The sequence below is a fragment of the Mobula birostris genome, chromosome 15, assembly GCF_030028105.1.
Source record: "Mobula birostris isolate sMobBir1 chromosome 15, sMobBir1.hap1, whole genome shotgun sequence".
Taxonomy (NCBI): Eukaryota; Metazoa; Chordata; class Chondrichthyes; order Myliobatiformes; family Myliobatidae; genus Mobula; species Mobula birostris.
Genome location: NC_092384.1, coordinates 16,488,869 through 16,505,274, shown reverse-complemented (window position 1 = coordinate 16,505,274; position 16,406 = coordinate 16,488,869). Strand labels below are relative to the sequence as shown.

At 39.4% G+C, this 16,406-nt stretch overlaps 1 protein-coding gene across 3 annotated transcripts in view; it reads left to right on the top strand.

The window, feature by feature from the left end:
- Positions 1 to 16,406, top strand: part of bbs2 (Bardet-Biedl syndrome 2) — a 171,141-nt gene that overhangs the window by 78,142 nt on the left and 76,593 nt on the right. For all 3 annotated transcript variants that reach the window (XM_072279369.1, XM_072279368.1, XM_072279371.1), the window contains 5 exons: positions 4,331 to 4,475; positions 5,592 to 5,763; positions 8,064 to 8,193; positions 10,463 to 10,594; positions 15,018 to 15,155. In XM_072279369.1, the coding sequence (XP_072135470.1) occupies positions 4,331 to 4,475; positions 5,592 to 5,763; positions 8,064 to 8,193; positions 10,463 to 10,594; positions 15,018 to 15,155 (717 nt within the window). The remainder of the gene's footprint in view (positions 1 to 4,330; positions 4,476 to 5,591; positions 5,764 to 8,063; positions 8,194 to 10,462; positions 10,595 to 15,017; positions 15,156 to 16,406) is intronic.

Genomic DNA, 16,406 nt, shown 5'->3' with positions numbered 1-16,406 from the left:
AATCAATTTATTCTAGCAAGTCCCATTATATCAAATTTTCTTTTTCAACCTTCCACGATGGATCAAGCTTACTTTGATTGGAAACCCAAAGGTATAATATCTTTTCACGATTTATTCTTGGATAACTGTTTTATGTCTTTTGATCAACTCTCTAATAAATATAATTTACCCAGATCTCACTTTTTTAGATATTTACAGATTAGAAACTTTTTAATTACTGTCTCTCCTAATTTTCCACTCCCATATCCAATGGACACTTTGGAAAAAAATCTTAGATTTAAATCTCTCTCAGAAAAGTGTAGTAGCAATTATATATAATATAATTATGAATCTATGTTCTGATGCTTCTAATAAAATTAAAGCTGACTGGGAAAGAGAACTTGAGACTAATATACTGACTGAAAAATGGGAAAAAATTCTTCAGTTGGTGAATTCATCCTCTGTATGTGCTAAGCATAGGCTGATACAGTTCAAAGTAGTGCACAGGGCTCATATGTCCAAAGATAAACTATCTCGTTATTACTCTTATATTAATCCAATATGTGACAGATGTCATTCCGAGATAGCTTCTTTAACCCACATGTTTTGGTCATGTCCCTTGTTGGAGAAATATTGGAAAGATATTTTTGATATTATTTCAACGGTCCTAAATATAGACTTACAACCTCATCCAATTACTGCTATCTTTGGACTACCAATGATAGACTTAAATAATTTAACCTCTTCATCATGAAGGATGTTTGCATTTCTTACTTTAATGGCTAGAAGGTCCATTTTGTTGAATTGGAAAGAGATTAATCCTCCTACTGTATTTCTTTGGTTTTCACAAACTATGGTGTGTTTGAATTTGGAGAAAATTAGAAGTGCAGTTTATGACCCTTCCATTAAGTTTGAAAAAACTTGGAGGCCGTTCATTCAGCATTTTCATTTGATGTAATTTGATCATTTCCAAACTTGTTTTATCTCTCTGTACTGTTGTTGGAGGGGAATGGAGTCGTCGACGCTGAGGTTTTCTTCTTTTCCATTTTTAAGTTGTTAGTTTTGCACAAGTCTTTTAGTTTAGTTGATTAATTTTGTTTTTCTTTGGGGATGGGGTTTGCTTTTTTTTGTTTTGTTTTTTTTTCTTTTTCATGTTTTTTTTTTTGCTTTGTATTATCCGTGGTTAGTTCTACATGTTTGGGAGCTTTGTTAATTTACACTACTTGGTTTTGCAATTACTTTTTTTAAGTGTAACAATATATCTCCTACTATTTGTATTATTGCTATGTTTTGTTTCTGTATTTTGAAATTAATAAAAAGATTTAAAAAGAAAGAAACCAGTTTGTCTCATTTGCCTAGAAAATGTTGCTGTGAAGAAGGTGGCAAATATCAGGTGACATTACGAGACCCGACATAGTGGAAATTTTAACAAGTTTACAAGGAAAGATGAAGTTGAGCGAATGAAGGCTAGTTTCAGAAAACAAGTAAACAACAGGAATTCTGCGGATGCTGGAAATTCAAGCAACACACATAAAAGTTGCTGGTGAACGCAGCAGGCCAGGCAGCATCTCTAGGAAGAGGTACAGTCCTGAAACGTCTGGGCCTGAAACGTGGACTGTACGTCTTCCTAGAGATGCTGCCTGCCTGCTGCGTTCACCAGCAACTTTGATGTGTGTTTCAGAAAACAAGTGTCATTTTTTTGCCAAGAAAAACAGTGAAAATGAAGGAAATACCTGTGCCAGCTACGAGGTCTCAAAACGTATTGCAGAAAAGATCAAGCCTTTTACAGATGGAGAGTTTGTCAAAGAATGTTTACTGGCAGTGGTGGATATTGTTTGTCCTGAAAAGAAATCTTTATTTGCATCTATCAGCCTGTCAGCAAGAACGATCACATGGTGAGTTGAAGAAATGTCAGCAGATGTTAAAAGTTGTTTAAGGGATGCCTGCAGCGAATTGCAATTTTGTTTCAATTGCGCTTGATGAGAGCACAGACTTGAGAGGAACTGCTCAGCTCGCAGTGTTTGTGCGAGGAGTGACCTCAACTTTTCAAATTTTTGAAGAGTTTATTCAATTAATTCCTATGAAGGACACAGTTACTAGAACAGACATTTTTGAAGCTTTGTTGAAAATGATTTCAGAAATCATTGAAACTTAATGCATCGAAGCTAATTAGCATCACAACTGATGGGGCACCAGTAATGGTGGGACAGAAAAAAGGTTTCATTCATCGCATTGCTGCAAGGACAAATGGAAAACCTTGGAATCGCACATAAACTGGTTAAAATTCATTGCATTATCCATCAAGAGGCATTATATGCCAAGTCTTTGAAATTATATGATTATGAAGACAAGTAGTCCTCTTTTATTGTCATTTAGTAATGCATGCATTAAGAAATGATACATTATTTCCTCCGGTGTGATATCACAAAACACAGGACAAACCAAGACTGAAAAAACTGACAAAACCACATAATTATAACATATAGTTACAAATACCATAACTTGATGAAGAAGTCAGTGAGCACAGTAAAGCTCAAAGTTTCTCAAATGTCCCACATCTCATGCAGACAGGAGAAGGAAGAAAAACTCTGCCTGCCATGCCGACCACAATCCGACTCTGAGTCATCCGAAAACTTCGAGCTCTGATCAGGTCTCCGACACTGTCCAAACGATTCGACCTCCTTCTCGGTCGCCAAAAGCAGGCAAGGCCAGGGGCTTTGAGGCCTACCCTCCAAAAGATTCTTGACCACACAGTAACGACAGCAGCGAACGGGCGTTTCAGAAATTTCTCCAGATTTTCCTCTGTGCTTTCACATCCGTTCTCCATCAAATCAGAATTGTCCACGGCTCCTACCTAACAGATACGATATCATTTTTCAACCGAGAGCTGCGCACGTGCGGCGCGCTGCCATCTTCTCCTCCCACCAATTAAAGGATGTTATGGACATTGTTGTGAAAACAGTGAATTTGATCCTATCTTGTGGATTGAATCATCACCAGTTTCAGCCATTTTTGTTGGATACGGAGGCAGAATATAGGGACCTGGCTTATTTCTGCATTGTACGCTGACTTAGCCGAGGGTCAATGCCGGAAAGAATATTTGCATTGCATGAAGAGGTGGCAATATTCCTTGAAAGCAAAATTGAGGATGCTTCACATTTTCGTGATCCTGATTGGCTTGCAACCTTGGCATTTCTTGTGGACATTACATCTCATTTAAATGACTTGAATTTACAACTTCAAGGAAAAAATCAGCTAATACATGAGATGTATGGTCATATTGTGACCTTTGAAAGAAAGCTGCAATTGTGGGAGTACCGGCTTCAAAAAGGAAATTGTACACATTTTTCCACTTTTCAAAAAAGTGAAGCGCAGATCCAGGCATTTTTGTGAATATGCTCCAGGAATTGAGAGAAGAGTTTTCATCTTGTTTTGCTGATTTTCGCTTGCATGCAAATGAGTTCAAGCTGTTTGCTACTCCATTTGATGTGGAAGTGGACACTGCATCAGAAATTTTTCAAATGGAATTGATTGAGATGCAGTGTGACGGCATTGAGATTGATATTTCATTCTGAAGGTGTATCAATGCTTGACTTCTATAGAAAATATATTCATCCAACTGGGAAGTATCCTAACTTAGTGGACCATGCAAAAAAGATGGCATCATTGTTTGGCAGCACTAATCTGTGTGAGCAATTATTTTCAAAAATGAAGCATGCCAAGAACCATTTGAGAACAAGATTGACTGATGCCCATCTGGATAATGTCTTGCTCTTGGCATCAACAAGTCTGACACCCAATATTGAGAAGCTTTCAAGCAACAAACAGTATCAAATTTCACATTGATTTATTGACTGTTTGCATTAAAATTTTCTTTTTATTATACTTAATTTACCACCATTCAATGCATCATGTTCATACGTTTTATGTTTAAAGATTGTTTGTGTCCTTTTAATAGATTCAAAAGATGCCTTGATTGAAATAAATTGCAACTAAACTGAGTTCTTTGATTACTAATTGGCATCTTTGGTTAAGCACAGATGATTTTCTAGCATGCATTATTCATTAATTTAAGGCAAAGCATAACTAGATGTATTTAAATGGATAATTCCCATATTTCAAGTTTTTATGGCATTTATCTGGCCCGCCGTCCACTCATTAATACGCGATCCAGCCCACAGAAGCAAAAAGGTTGCCGACCCCTGGTCTAAAAGTTTCAGAGAGTTGCAGAGAGCTTTTCTAAGTGTGAAATTAATGTTCATGTTTGGCTGGGATTTTCAGAATCCAGATATACTGTAGGTCATAGATGCATGAGTAACTGTTAATTATGTACATGTTTCACTTGTGTCAGATTGCCTTGAATGCCCTTGGAGGGGAAGGGGATGGACAGATGGGCATCATTCCAGCCAATACACAACTGCAGACAAGCCTGTCTGTTAACTTGGGCACTAACAACCAGAGTCCACATGTGGAGCTGAACATTTCTACATTCAATGGTAAATTTACCTTAAGATATGTTGAGTTATACATTCCAGGAGATGTATCAAAGAAATTAAACCTTTTTATAGTTGTTGCCATTATTAAAATTGCTAACTTTTAGATTTAAAAATTATTTCCAAGGTTTATTATTTGAATCTTTTTTTTAATGTACTGGTGTTTTCAAACTTGGCTGATTAGTTAGTTTTGAACATGGATTCACTATTAATCCATATACAGCAAACCTAATGTTGGGAACAAAATCTACATAACTGAGAAGAAAATCTGCAGATGATGGAAATCCAGGCAACACAAATGAATGGGACAATTGATTGTATGGTTATTTTGGAGAAAGGGCATTGGAGTTCTTTCAGACATCCTGGCCAAAATGTAGCCCTTAATAATCAACTTGCTTAAGTTGATTATTTGGTTATTTTCACAACACAGGCTTGATTGAATGACTTTGTTGTGTGCAATTTGGCTGTCATTTTTCTTGTTTTTCATGAGTATTTCTGAGGCTGTAGAGCACTTGGGGATGTGCCAAGAAAGTGGAAAAAGTACATAATTCCAAATCTTTCCCTTTTTCTGAAGTTCCTTGTGAAAGCCACAGAATTATAACTTCATTTCCAGCTATATATTTACCTTTTTACATGCCAACCATTTAAAAAAAATCTGACTGGAGACCATTAATGATATTTAATATTTTCTCAGTGGGCAAAGAGCATTAGTGATATTGGCTCTGACAGTAATTTTTACAGCCATTGATTCTACTAGCCTCAACAGCAATTGTCAAGTAGTACATTAATCTTATCTGTGATTGTGGGAGCTGAAAACTTTTTGAAGGCACTGTACTTGAAATTCCATAGTTGATATTCACAAGTTTATTTTGTGCTTCACTATCTGAAGGGCATACCCATGAAACTGCATCTAGTACCCATATTCAGCAAGGCATGTGTTTGTGATTGCACTATCTTATCATCATAAAAAGCCGGGTCAAACCAACATGTTCATCTTTTGGTAGATGTAATCAATCATTTATGCAAACTACTTTGTATAGTTAGCAAACTTGTTTGGTCAATTATACATTATTTATTTGCATTTCCCTCATTTTACTGCAAGTCTGTGTTTCCATATAGACACAATCATTCGGGCTGTACTTATCTTCGCCGAGGGTATATTTAATGGAGAGTCTCATGTCGTTCATCCCAGTGCACACAATCTCTCTGGACATATCCAGGTTCCCATTGTTCCACCAAAAGATGTACAAGTGGATCTACACATCAAGGCTTTTGTGGGCTACAGAAACAGGTGAGCAGTGGGAGAGGAAACTGGATGAGCCCTGTGTAGATTAAATGAAATGTAACTTGCAGATGCCCTTTTATTTTGACTACAAACAACTTGAACCATGTTGTAGTGTCATGTTATGATGAAAGGCTTCAACCTGTACTTGGAAACTCTTGTTTCTGTTTGCATAGATGTGGCCTTACCTGTGTAGGTTTTCTGCCATTCTCTGTTTTAATTTGAAAATTGTCCAAGCATTTGTCTTATTTACAGTATCTGGGTTATATAGTTATGCTCAGGATGTAACAAGGTACTATAAGTCAACACAGTGCTTTGAACATGAAGCCTTGGTTTTGAATGTCAGATTGACTCGCTTACACTGAACTACTATGCTTAAGTCCTCCACTTGAGACTCATTATTTGAGGTTCGGCTGGAGGGCATAAACATAATTATGGAATATACAATATGCTTAAGTGCATTTGTGGAAAATTCAGCTTTGAAAAAGATTCTGTCTTTTGAAGTCAAGTCAAGTTTATTGTCATTTCGACCATAAGCTGCTGGTACAGTACACAGTAAAAACGAAACAACGTTCCTCCAGGACCATGGTGCTACATGAAACAACACAAAACTACACTAGACTATGTGAGACAACACAAGGCTACACTGGACTACGTAAAACAACATAAAAACTGCACTAGACTACAGACCTGCTCAGGACTACATAAAGTGCACAAAACAGTGCAGAGCAGTACAATAATCAATAAACAAGACAATAGGCACAGTACAGGACAAATTACAATATAATAATAAATGATGTAGATGTCAGTCTTGACTCATGGGTATTGAGGAGTCTGATGGTTTGGGGGAAGAAACTGTTGCACAGTCTGGTCGTGAGAGCCCGAATGCTTCGGTACCTTTTGCCAGATGGCAGGAGGGAGAAGAATTTGTGTGAGGGGTAAGTGAGGTCCTTCACAATGCTGTTTGCTTTGTGGGTGCAGCGTGTGGTGTAGATGTCTGTAATAGTGGGAAGAGAGACCCCGATGATCTTCTCAGCTGACCTCACTATCCGCTGCAGGGTCTTGCTATCCAAGACGGTGCAATTCCTGAACCAGGCAGTGATGTAGCTGCTCAGGATGCGCTTGATATATCCTCTGTAGCATATGGTGAAGATGGGGCGGGGGTGCGTAGATGGACTTTTCTCAGCCTTTGCAGAAAGTAGAGACGGTGCTGGGCTTTCTTGGTTATGGAGATGGTGTTGAGGAACCAGGTGAGATTCTCCGCCAGGTGAACACCAAGAAATTTGGTGCTCTTAACGATCTCAATGGAGGAGCCATCAATGTTCAGCGGAGAGTGGTCGCTCCGTGCTCTACTGAAGTCAACAACCATCTCTTTTGTTTTGTTCACATTCAGAGACAGGTTGGTGGCTCTGCACCAGTCTGTTAGCTGCTGCACCTCCTCTCTGTATGCTGACTCGCCGTTTTTGCTGATGAGACCCACCACGGCCGTGTCATTGGCAAACTTAATGATGTGAAAATGTCAATAAAATGTCAAACTGACTTCATATTAGAAACATGTTCAGAAAGCATGATGTATTTAAAGAGAAGACTGGAGATAGCCTTATTAATATTTCTCAGTTTATTAACTGTAAATTCCAATTAAAAAAAGGTTGACATTTGAATCTAAAGAACTGCTAGAAAGGGCAGTGAATTGGGATTTAAAGAATGGAGATGTTCTAATTAACAAAATGGTAAGGTCAAGGGGTTGAATAGCTTTTTGTGTTCCTGTGTTCTTATTAATCTTGTTATTTTAATGGGATCTAGTGTGCAAAATTTCCTGTAGTGCTTGTTTATATTACAGTCAGTGCCTTTCAGTGTGTGTGGTTAATTGCACATGAACAGTGTAAGTTGAAGCTGAATATAAGATGCTTGTTTTTTTTTCCCTATTTGAAAGAAGATGCATCTAACACAGATGTGTGTTATTAAGTAATTCATTATCTTATCCAATTTCTGACGGTTGACAATGTTATGATGGCAAACTGCAAAATTGCCTTATCTGTACTCAAAGGTATAAAGCATAAACTTGTCACAACACTGAAAAAGCCCCAACAAGTGCACTCAGAGGAACACTTTGAAAGATCTGAGTAAAAATATGAAAAGGGAACCGTGAGAGACCCCAGACAAATAAGCTGAAGTACTGTGAAACCACACTAGGTGTTCAATACCTTCATAATGTCTTGAATTATAGAAGTAATTCGATGTGAGGAAACATTACTGTAGACAGTTTTGTTCAATAAAATTGGGAATGATATTGTGATATTTGTGCTCAGCATGCAGTTTCATGTGTTTGAACTGACAAGACAGCTGCCACGATTTTCAATGTATGCACAATGCACTCCCGGAACTGGTGCTGAACCTCAGAGTTATGTCACCTTCACAATCAGTGATCGTATGCAGAGGGTAAGTTGAAGCACTGACCTACATCATGTTTTATGAAGTTAGTCAGGATAGTGTCATCAAAATGTGATCCTGAATGATGGAGGGAGAGGGAAAGACTGAATTGGATGTGGTGTCAGAAAGTTTCCAGTTCTTTCAGAAGAATGAGTTAAAGACATTAGAATTAAAGTAATGAAGTAAGAGATAAAGTTGAAGAAAACAATTGAACAATGCAGTGGTGACTTGTAATTTATTACATGAAACTTGAAACCAAGTGAACTGTGAATGGGATTACAATAGACTTCAAGGAGATATGGGCAGGTGGGTGAAATGGCAAGTTAGGAGGCAGATGGAATGCATTGTAGAGAAATGCAAAATTGTTAGATTTGCTTAGGAAGAATGACAAAGACTGGAGGACACATTTATAACAGTACAGAAGCAACAAAATCTGGTGGTTTATCTGAATTGTTCATTGAAAGTGTTGGGACAGATTGAGAAAGTGTAAAATGTATGTGGAATTTGGGGCTTTCTGTGTGCCATTATTTTATGAAGACATTAGAAAGAGTATAGAAGAGATTTCAGGGAAAAAGGGTTTGAGTTATGTGAATTGGAGAAGCTGACCCTGTACCCCTTGGAACAGAGGAGTTTTGAGAGATATTTAAAATCATCAGGTGTATAAACAGTTCTCAGAGAGAAACTGTTCTCACTAGTGAAAAGGTCAAGAACGATGCATGTTACAGATATTCTGTCTAACTTACATTGTCTTAAAACATTTAAACATTCTTTGAAGAAATGCAGCTGTCAATGGCGAGACCAGTATGTAATACACATCCAAAAGGCCCTTGAGAAAGTGTCTAAGCTGCCTTCTAAAGCCATGCATCCCTGTAGCACAGTTAGGTAAGGAGTTCTAGGATTTTTTTTTTAACCATGATGAAAGATTGGTGATGTACTTTCAAGTCATGATGATATCCAGCTTGGAGAAGGATCTGAGGGAGTGGTGGTATCTCCATTCACCTGCTGCCATGTCCTTCTATATGCAAGTTTGAAAGGTAATTCTAAAGAAGTCTTGGACACAAGACACTGCAGAAACATGGAGCAAAACACTAGATGCAGGATAAATTCAGTGGGTCAGGCAGCATCTATGGAGAGAAGCGGACGTGGACGGTAGATGTTTCAGGTTGGGATCCTTCCTCTGGACAATCTAGATGAAGCCATGGAACACATTGCTAACCATTTTCATATTTGATGTGCAAATCTTGGAGGGATAAGCAGCCAATCAAGAAGTCTGGCTTGGATACAGTCAAGCTTAACTTATACAGACAAATAGGATGTATTTCATTATGCATCTGACTTGTTTCTTGCAGATGGTGGAAAGGCTTTGACAAGTTGAGAAATTAGTCACCCGCTATATTTCACACAGCTTGTGGCAATATTTATGAAGCTAATTTAATTAAGTTTCCGATCAGCAGTGACACTCAAGGTATTGATGAGAGTTGGGTAATAGATGTGCTATTGAGTTCTAAGAAGAAGTAATTAGCCCCTCTCTTGTGAAGATGGTCACATCCTCTCATTTTTGTGTATGGAGTTCTACACCAATTCCACTCCAGTAATTCAGTGTCCTGTTTGTAACAGTGCTGTCATTGACATTTTGTTTTGTTTTACTGATATCTATGGTAATAACTAATGTACAGTTAGCACTACTGCATTATGAAGTACTGTCATAAAACTAGTTCACAATTACTCTCTTAGTCATTCCACCTGGTCCCAGCCAATTTCCTTTCCTTAAAGAGACTTAAATTACTGCTTTTTTCATTAAGTTATTATACAGTTCCAACAATAGCACTGAACTGTAGAATTGCTATTCAATATTACCCCTAGTTAATAATTGTAGTATCTGGAAGAAAAAAGGGCATTAAAGATCCTTTAGCTTTCCATTTGAATGGAGAGATGACTTCTGATAAGAAATACATTTTCTGTTACTGCACAGTTATTACTTACATTGATAACTTACATCAGAGGCTCCCAACCTGGGGTTCACGGATCCCTGGGTTAATGACATAAGAAAGGTTGGAAACCCCTGACTTACATCCTCATAATGGATAAAGAACTGTCCAGTTGTGATAAGTGGGCTCTGATATGTTTTTGTCCAATTACAATTACTAAGGCCACCACTCCCAGGTGCTATTTGGACCACTACTTGACTGTGATTGAATAAGATGTGATGTTTATGGAATTGTTTGAATTTGGTTGCCATATTGACTTCACTTTATACTATTTGCTGTTCCCTTTATAGGTTGTGATGTGGATAAATCAGAACTTCCTCTTACCTGAAGATATTGAGTGCCCATCTGCACCATTGGAAGTTTGCTTCATATCCCTGAGAGACGGTGGGAAGCTGATTATTAAAATGAATATTAATGGAGAGGTAATGTTGTTTTACTAAACTGAAAACAAAACTGACCTTAAAAATGATTTTACAAATACAAACTAACAAGAATTTTACACAGATGCCATATATCTGTACTGCCTCCATGCTAGAGTTATCCAAATAAATCTTACACTTTTCTCTCTAACTTTGTTTTCCTCCACTTCAAACGTTCCTTATATCATGTCAGGTTTTTAAACTGGATTGGTCTTCTCTGCGTCTCAAACTTGCAGGGTAATAGAGCAGCTCAATAAGAATTTCAAAAAGTTAACTTAAGTCAAAAGTTCAAAGAAATTCCTTCAAGACCAACAACCTTCTCCTCCCTGATCTGTCCCCCGTACAAAGGGAATACTCCAAGCCACCCCTCTCTAAATCAAGTTCTCTTTCAGTTCTTCACCCCCCCCCCCTTCCCTTCTGGTCACTGCAGTTTACATGACCAGCCACTTATTTTGCAGCTATGCCCCCTTGTTCATGGCTCTCCCACTGGTGAAAAATCTTGGCATCCATCCATTAAGCCCTGTTAACATCTCAAACATGAGGAAATCTGCAGATGCTGGAAATTCAAGCAACACACACAAAATGCTGGTGGAACACAGCAGGCCAGGCAACATCTATAGGAAGAAGTTCAGTCAACGTTTCGGGCCAAGACCCTTCGTCAAGACTAACTGAAGGAAGAGATAGTAAGAGATTTGAAGGTGGGAGTGGGAGGGGAGATCCGAAATGGTAGGAGAAGACAGGAGGGGGAGGAATAAAGCTAGGAGCTGGAAAGTTGATTTGAAAAAGGGATACAAGGCTGGAGAAGGGAGGGGATCATGAGACGGGAGGCCTAGGGGGAAAGAAAGGGGGAGAGGAGCACCAGAGGAAGATGGAGAGCAGGCAAGGAGTTATTGTGAGAGGGACAGAGAGAGAAAAAAGAGAGAGAAATAAAAGGGAAAATAAATAAATGAACAAACAAACAAATAAATAAGGGATAGAGTAAGAAGGGCAGGAGGGGCATTAACAGAAGTTAGAGAATTCAATGTTCATGCCATCAGGCTGGAGGCTACCCGGACGGAATATAGGGTGTTGTTCCTCCAACCTGAGTGTGGCTTCATCTTGACAGTAGAGGGAAGCTCTGTCTGCCAGAGAAAGCAGGATCTCCCAGTGGTCGCACATTTTAATTCTACGTCCTATTCCCATTCTGACATGTCAATTCATGGCCTCCTCTACTTTCGGATCTCCCCCTCCCCCTCCCCCTCCCACTTTCTAATCTCTTGCTATCTCTTATGTACTTCTTCCTATAGATGATGCCTGGCCTGCTGCGTTCCACCAGCATCTTGTGTGTGTTGCCTGTTAACATCTGTTATGACTGAATAAGGTAAATTCTCCTTATTCTAAGCTGCAAGGAATACAGACCCAAAACTGCCCAGTTACTCTTGATAGAACAAACCTCTCATCCCAAGAATTAGCCCAGCGAATCTCCTTTGGAATACCTTCAGTGCTACTTGTTTTCAGGTAAAGTGCCCAAAACTGTGCACAGTATTCCAGCTATGGCCCATGCCCACTAACTCCCAGTACAGTTGTAATGCTGTAATAGAGCCTCTCTATTTTTAAATTTCAACCCCCTTATAATAAATGTCAGTGTGGTTTTTTTTGCCGTTTTTACTATTTGACCTTTCTTTGTGATTCATGCACTAGAACACATCGATCCCTCTGTACTTCACTCATTTTCAGACTGTCCATTTAGATAATAATCAATCTTTTAATTTGTCTTTCTGAAGTGATGACTTGCACTTCACCATATTCATCTCTCAGTCAGACTTTCATCCAGTCTCTCAGTCTGCCTGTATTCCATTGCAGAATTAGTGTCTATTCTTTCTACCTTTTTTCCTTTCACCAGCAAATTGGGAACGTTTGTAATTTATTCCCTCCTCTAGGTCACTAATGTAGGTATTAAATAGATTTGCGTGATGGGGTGGAGATATGTCTCTCCAAAAGGAGGTGTAAGGCGCCTCTGCAGGTCACCCTTGAGCAAGGTGTAGCTCCTGCTTAGCCCCCACTTCCTGATTAGGGTCATGTGAAACCATGGGAGCAGATAGTATGAGCAGCTGTTGCATTTCACAAGTCCTGATTAAGTGACCATTGATGCCAGGCAGACAATCTCTGAAGTGCGTTGAAGATGATTGGGGTGTAAAGGCACTGCCCAGAAGAAGGCAATGCCAAAACACTTCTGTAGAAAAATTTGCTAAGAACAATCATGGTCACAGAAAGACCATGATTGCCCATGTCATTTGACACAGCACATGACGATGATGATGATGAAATAAATAAGGCCACAATAGCTGGGGTGCTGCACTAGTTAACCCCCTCTGCTCTGGAAAAGATCTATTAATTCCTCACTTATTATATAACAGTCAGTTTCATTTCAATTCTTACTTCAGTGGTTGGTAAGTTGATGGAGAAGATCATGAAAGGCAGGATTTATGAACATTTGGAGAGATATAATATGACTAGTAATAGTCAGCATGGCTTTGTTAAAAGCAGGTCGTGCCTTACGAGCCTGATTGAATTTTTTGAGGATGTTACTAAATACATTGATGAAGGTAGAGCAGTAGATGTAGTGTATATGGATTTCAGCTAGGCATTTGACAAGGTACCTCATGCAAGTCTTATTGAGAAAGTAAGGAAGCATGGGATCCAAGGGGACATTGCTTTGTGGATCCAGAACTGGCTTGCCCACAGAAGGCAAAGAGTAGTTGTAGAGGGGTCATACTCTGCATGGATGTGTGCCTCAGGGATCTGTTCTGGGACCCCTACTCTTCATGATTTTTATAAATGACCTGGATGAAGCAGTGGAGGGATGGGTTAGTAAATTTGCTGGTGACATAAAGGTTGATAGTGTGGAGGGCTGTCAGAGGTTACAGCGGGACATTGACAGGATGCAAAACTGGGCTGAGAAGTGGCAGATGGAGTTCAACCCAGGTAAGTGTGAGATTGTTCATTTTGGTAGGTGAAATGTGATGACAAAATATAGTATTAATTGGCAGTGTGGAGTATCAGAGGGATCTTGGGGTCTGAATCCATAGGACACTCAAGGCTGCTGCGCAGGTTGCCTCTGTGGTTAAGAAAGCATATGGTACGTTGGCCTTCATCAATAGTGGGATTGAGTTGAGGAGCCAAGAGGTAATGTTGCAGCTCTATAGGACCCTGGTCAGACCCCACTTGGATTACTGTGCTCAGTTCTAGTCCCCTCACTATAGGAAGGATGTGGAAACCATAGAAAGGGTGCAGAGATTTAGAAGGATGTTGCCTGGATTGGGGAGCATGCCTTATGAGAATAGGTTGAGTGAACTCGGCCTTTCTTCCTTGGAGCAATGGAAGTTGAGAGGTGACCTGATAGAGGTGTATAAGATGATGAGAGGCATTGATCGTGTGGATAGTCAGGGGCTTTTTCCCAGGGCTGAAATGGCTAGCACAAGTGGGTACAGTTTTAAGGTGCTTGGAAGCAGGTACAGAGAAGATGTCAGGGGTAAGTTTTTTATGCAGAGAGGGGTGAGTGCGTGGAATGGGCTGCCGGCGCAATGGTGGAGGTGGAAACAATAGGGCCTTTCAAGAAATTCCTGGACAGGTACATGGAGCTCAGAAAAATAGAGGGCTGTGGGTAGCGCTAGGTAATTTCTAAGGTGAGGACATGTTCGGCACAGCATTGTGGGCTGAAGGGCCTGTATTGTGCTGTAGGTTTTCTATGTTTCTAAAATAGTTCTTGCTTTCTTTTGCATTCATGGAACCTGGATTTGCATCTGAAGCTGCACTAGAAAATGAAGGTCTTCTGATAGAGGGCAAGGTGGTGTTTACATTGACTATAGGATTTTGTCAAATAACTTTTCACAATAGCATCAGAAATAGGTGTGAGCTTTGTTATCTAAATTCTTAATCCTGCTGTCATTTAATAATTAATCCAGTACTTCTTCCACTTTGTTTCTATTCCCCATATCTCTTGATTTCTTTAGAGAGAAGGAATCAGGCTTGAGTACATGAAGCATGTAAATAGGTACCCAAAGACCTTGAGGGATTCACATCTCTGAATAGATTTCACTTCATGATAGTCTTCTTTACCCTGAGAGGTTCTTCTGCCTCCAGAATCTAGAACCTGGAGGCAAGCAGTCTTTCAGCATCTACCCAGTCAATTCACCTCAGAGTCAGATGTATTGTGATCAGATTACATTTCATTATTCTAAACACCTGCTCAACTAACACTTCCTCAGGCAACACCTCAAAGTAGAACACAATTGAATTAATCTCAAATATACTCAGCAAGGAATTATTTCACTAGAATTCTATGCATCCAGCTAAATTTCCTTAGTGTTATAAATTAAAGCCTGCTGTAAAAGGATTTCCCTGCTGTCATGTTTTTGATTACTTCTGTAGTTAATTTTTCCTACAGGTTGCCATTAGAACAGAAGACATTGACCTTGCTGGTGAAATAATCCAGTCCTTGACGTCATTTCTAGCTATTGAAGACCTCCAAGTAGAAGCAGACTTCCCTGCCTACTTTGAAGAACTGCGCCAAGTGCTTGTCCAGGTATGTGTTACTCATCTAGCAAGTCTCACAATTATGTATGCCAATTATCAGTGTTTGAACATGAGTCAGTTCATTAACATGTCCATGAAAGTTTATTTCATTTCTATTCAACGTATGAGATTACAGGAGGGAACCAAAGAGGCTGCTTATATTAAAAATATGTTAGAATTAATAAAACAGGTGTTTCTTTCTCCTGCTGTTAGTAGTAGTAATCTGAGCTGGAGGTCTCTAGAAATCACAGTCATAGTGTGTTTGCTTATCTACAGAGGAAATGCATATATCGGGTATCAACTCTATAGCTTTATAAAGGTATTTTCCATCTTAAACATAAAAGCAGAAAATGCTGGAAATATTCCTCAGGTCAGGTTACCAGGTCTTTCAGCAAATCCCCTCTCACTCCATGCCAGAGTCATACATACTTTATTATGATCGCAGACATCTCACCTCTGCCGGAAGTTCTGGGAGTCTCCCGCATATTGATAGTGGCTCCCTGATGCCCGGAAGTTATATACAATATCCCGCAAATCGATTTTTGGGAGAGTGAGAGGGAGCATCCTGATAAGTCTACTTAGCACGAAGAGAGACCTATCAGTTTTCTTTGTGGGCGGGCTTTACAGTAGACCTCAAAAATAATGACAGTGTTGCTCTCTGCACTGTTTGCAACAGTGACTTTTCTATTGCCCATGGTGGGTTAAAATGTAAAAGACATGTTGAGGTGAGTTTAACAGGTGTCATTCTTTCATTAGCGTAGCTAACGTTGTTTAAACTAGCTGGCTGGCTGCTAAGGAGCTACTCTATTGATGTCCTATGTGATGACGCCAAACTCGCTGTAGACTTGCTTAAAGTTGTAATAGAATAAACATAATAATATAATGTATGTACATATTGTAATGTCACATTTTCTGCATATACCCAACTTGGTTTTCAGATTAGACAAAGTCACTAAAAAAAGTATTACATACACCCTTGGAGGTCAACCGGGGGTGGGGGGGGGTGGTATGGGGTTGCAGGGGGTGGGGCTGCTACCTCCCTGAAATGAGTTTTTGCAGGGTGGGATGTCTGTGATTGGTCGGGCTACCAAGTAATCAGTCTTTCAGCAACTAGCCTCTCACTCCACCCTAGAGTCGTACATACTTTATTTTGATTAGGTTGTATCTCATTTTTTGAGGTACCTGCTCAAGCTGTCCTCCATGCTGAAAATCACTATTGTTTGGGGTTGTTGATATTCTATAATAGTGACAGGTTGGGAAA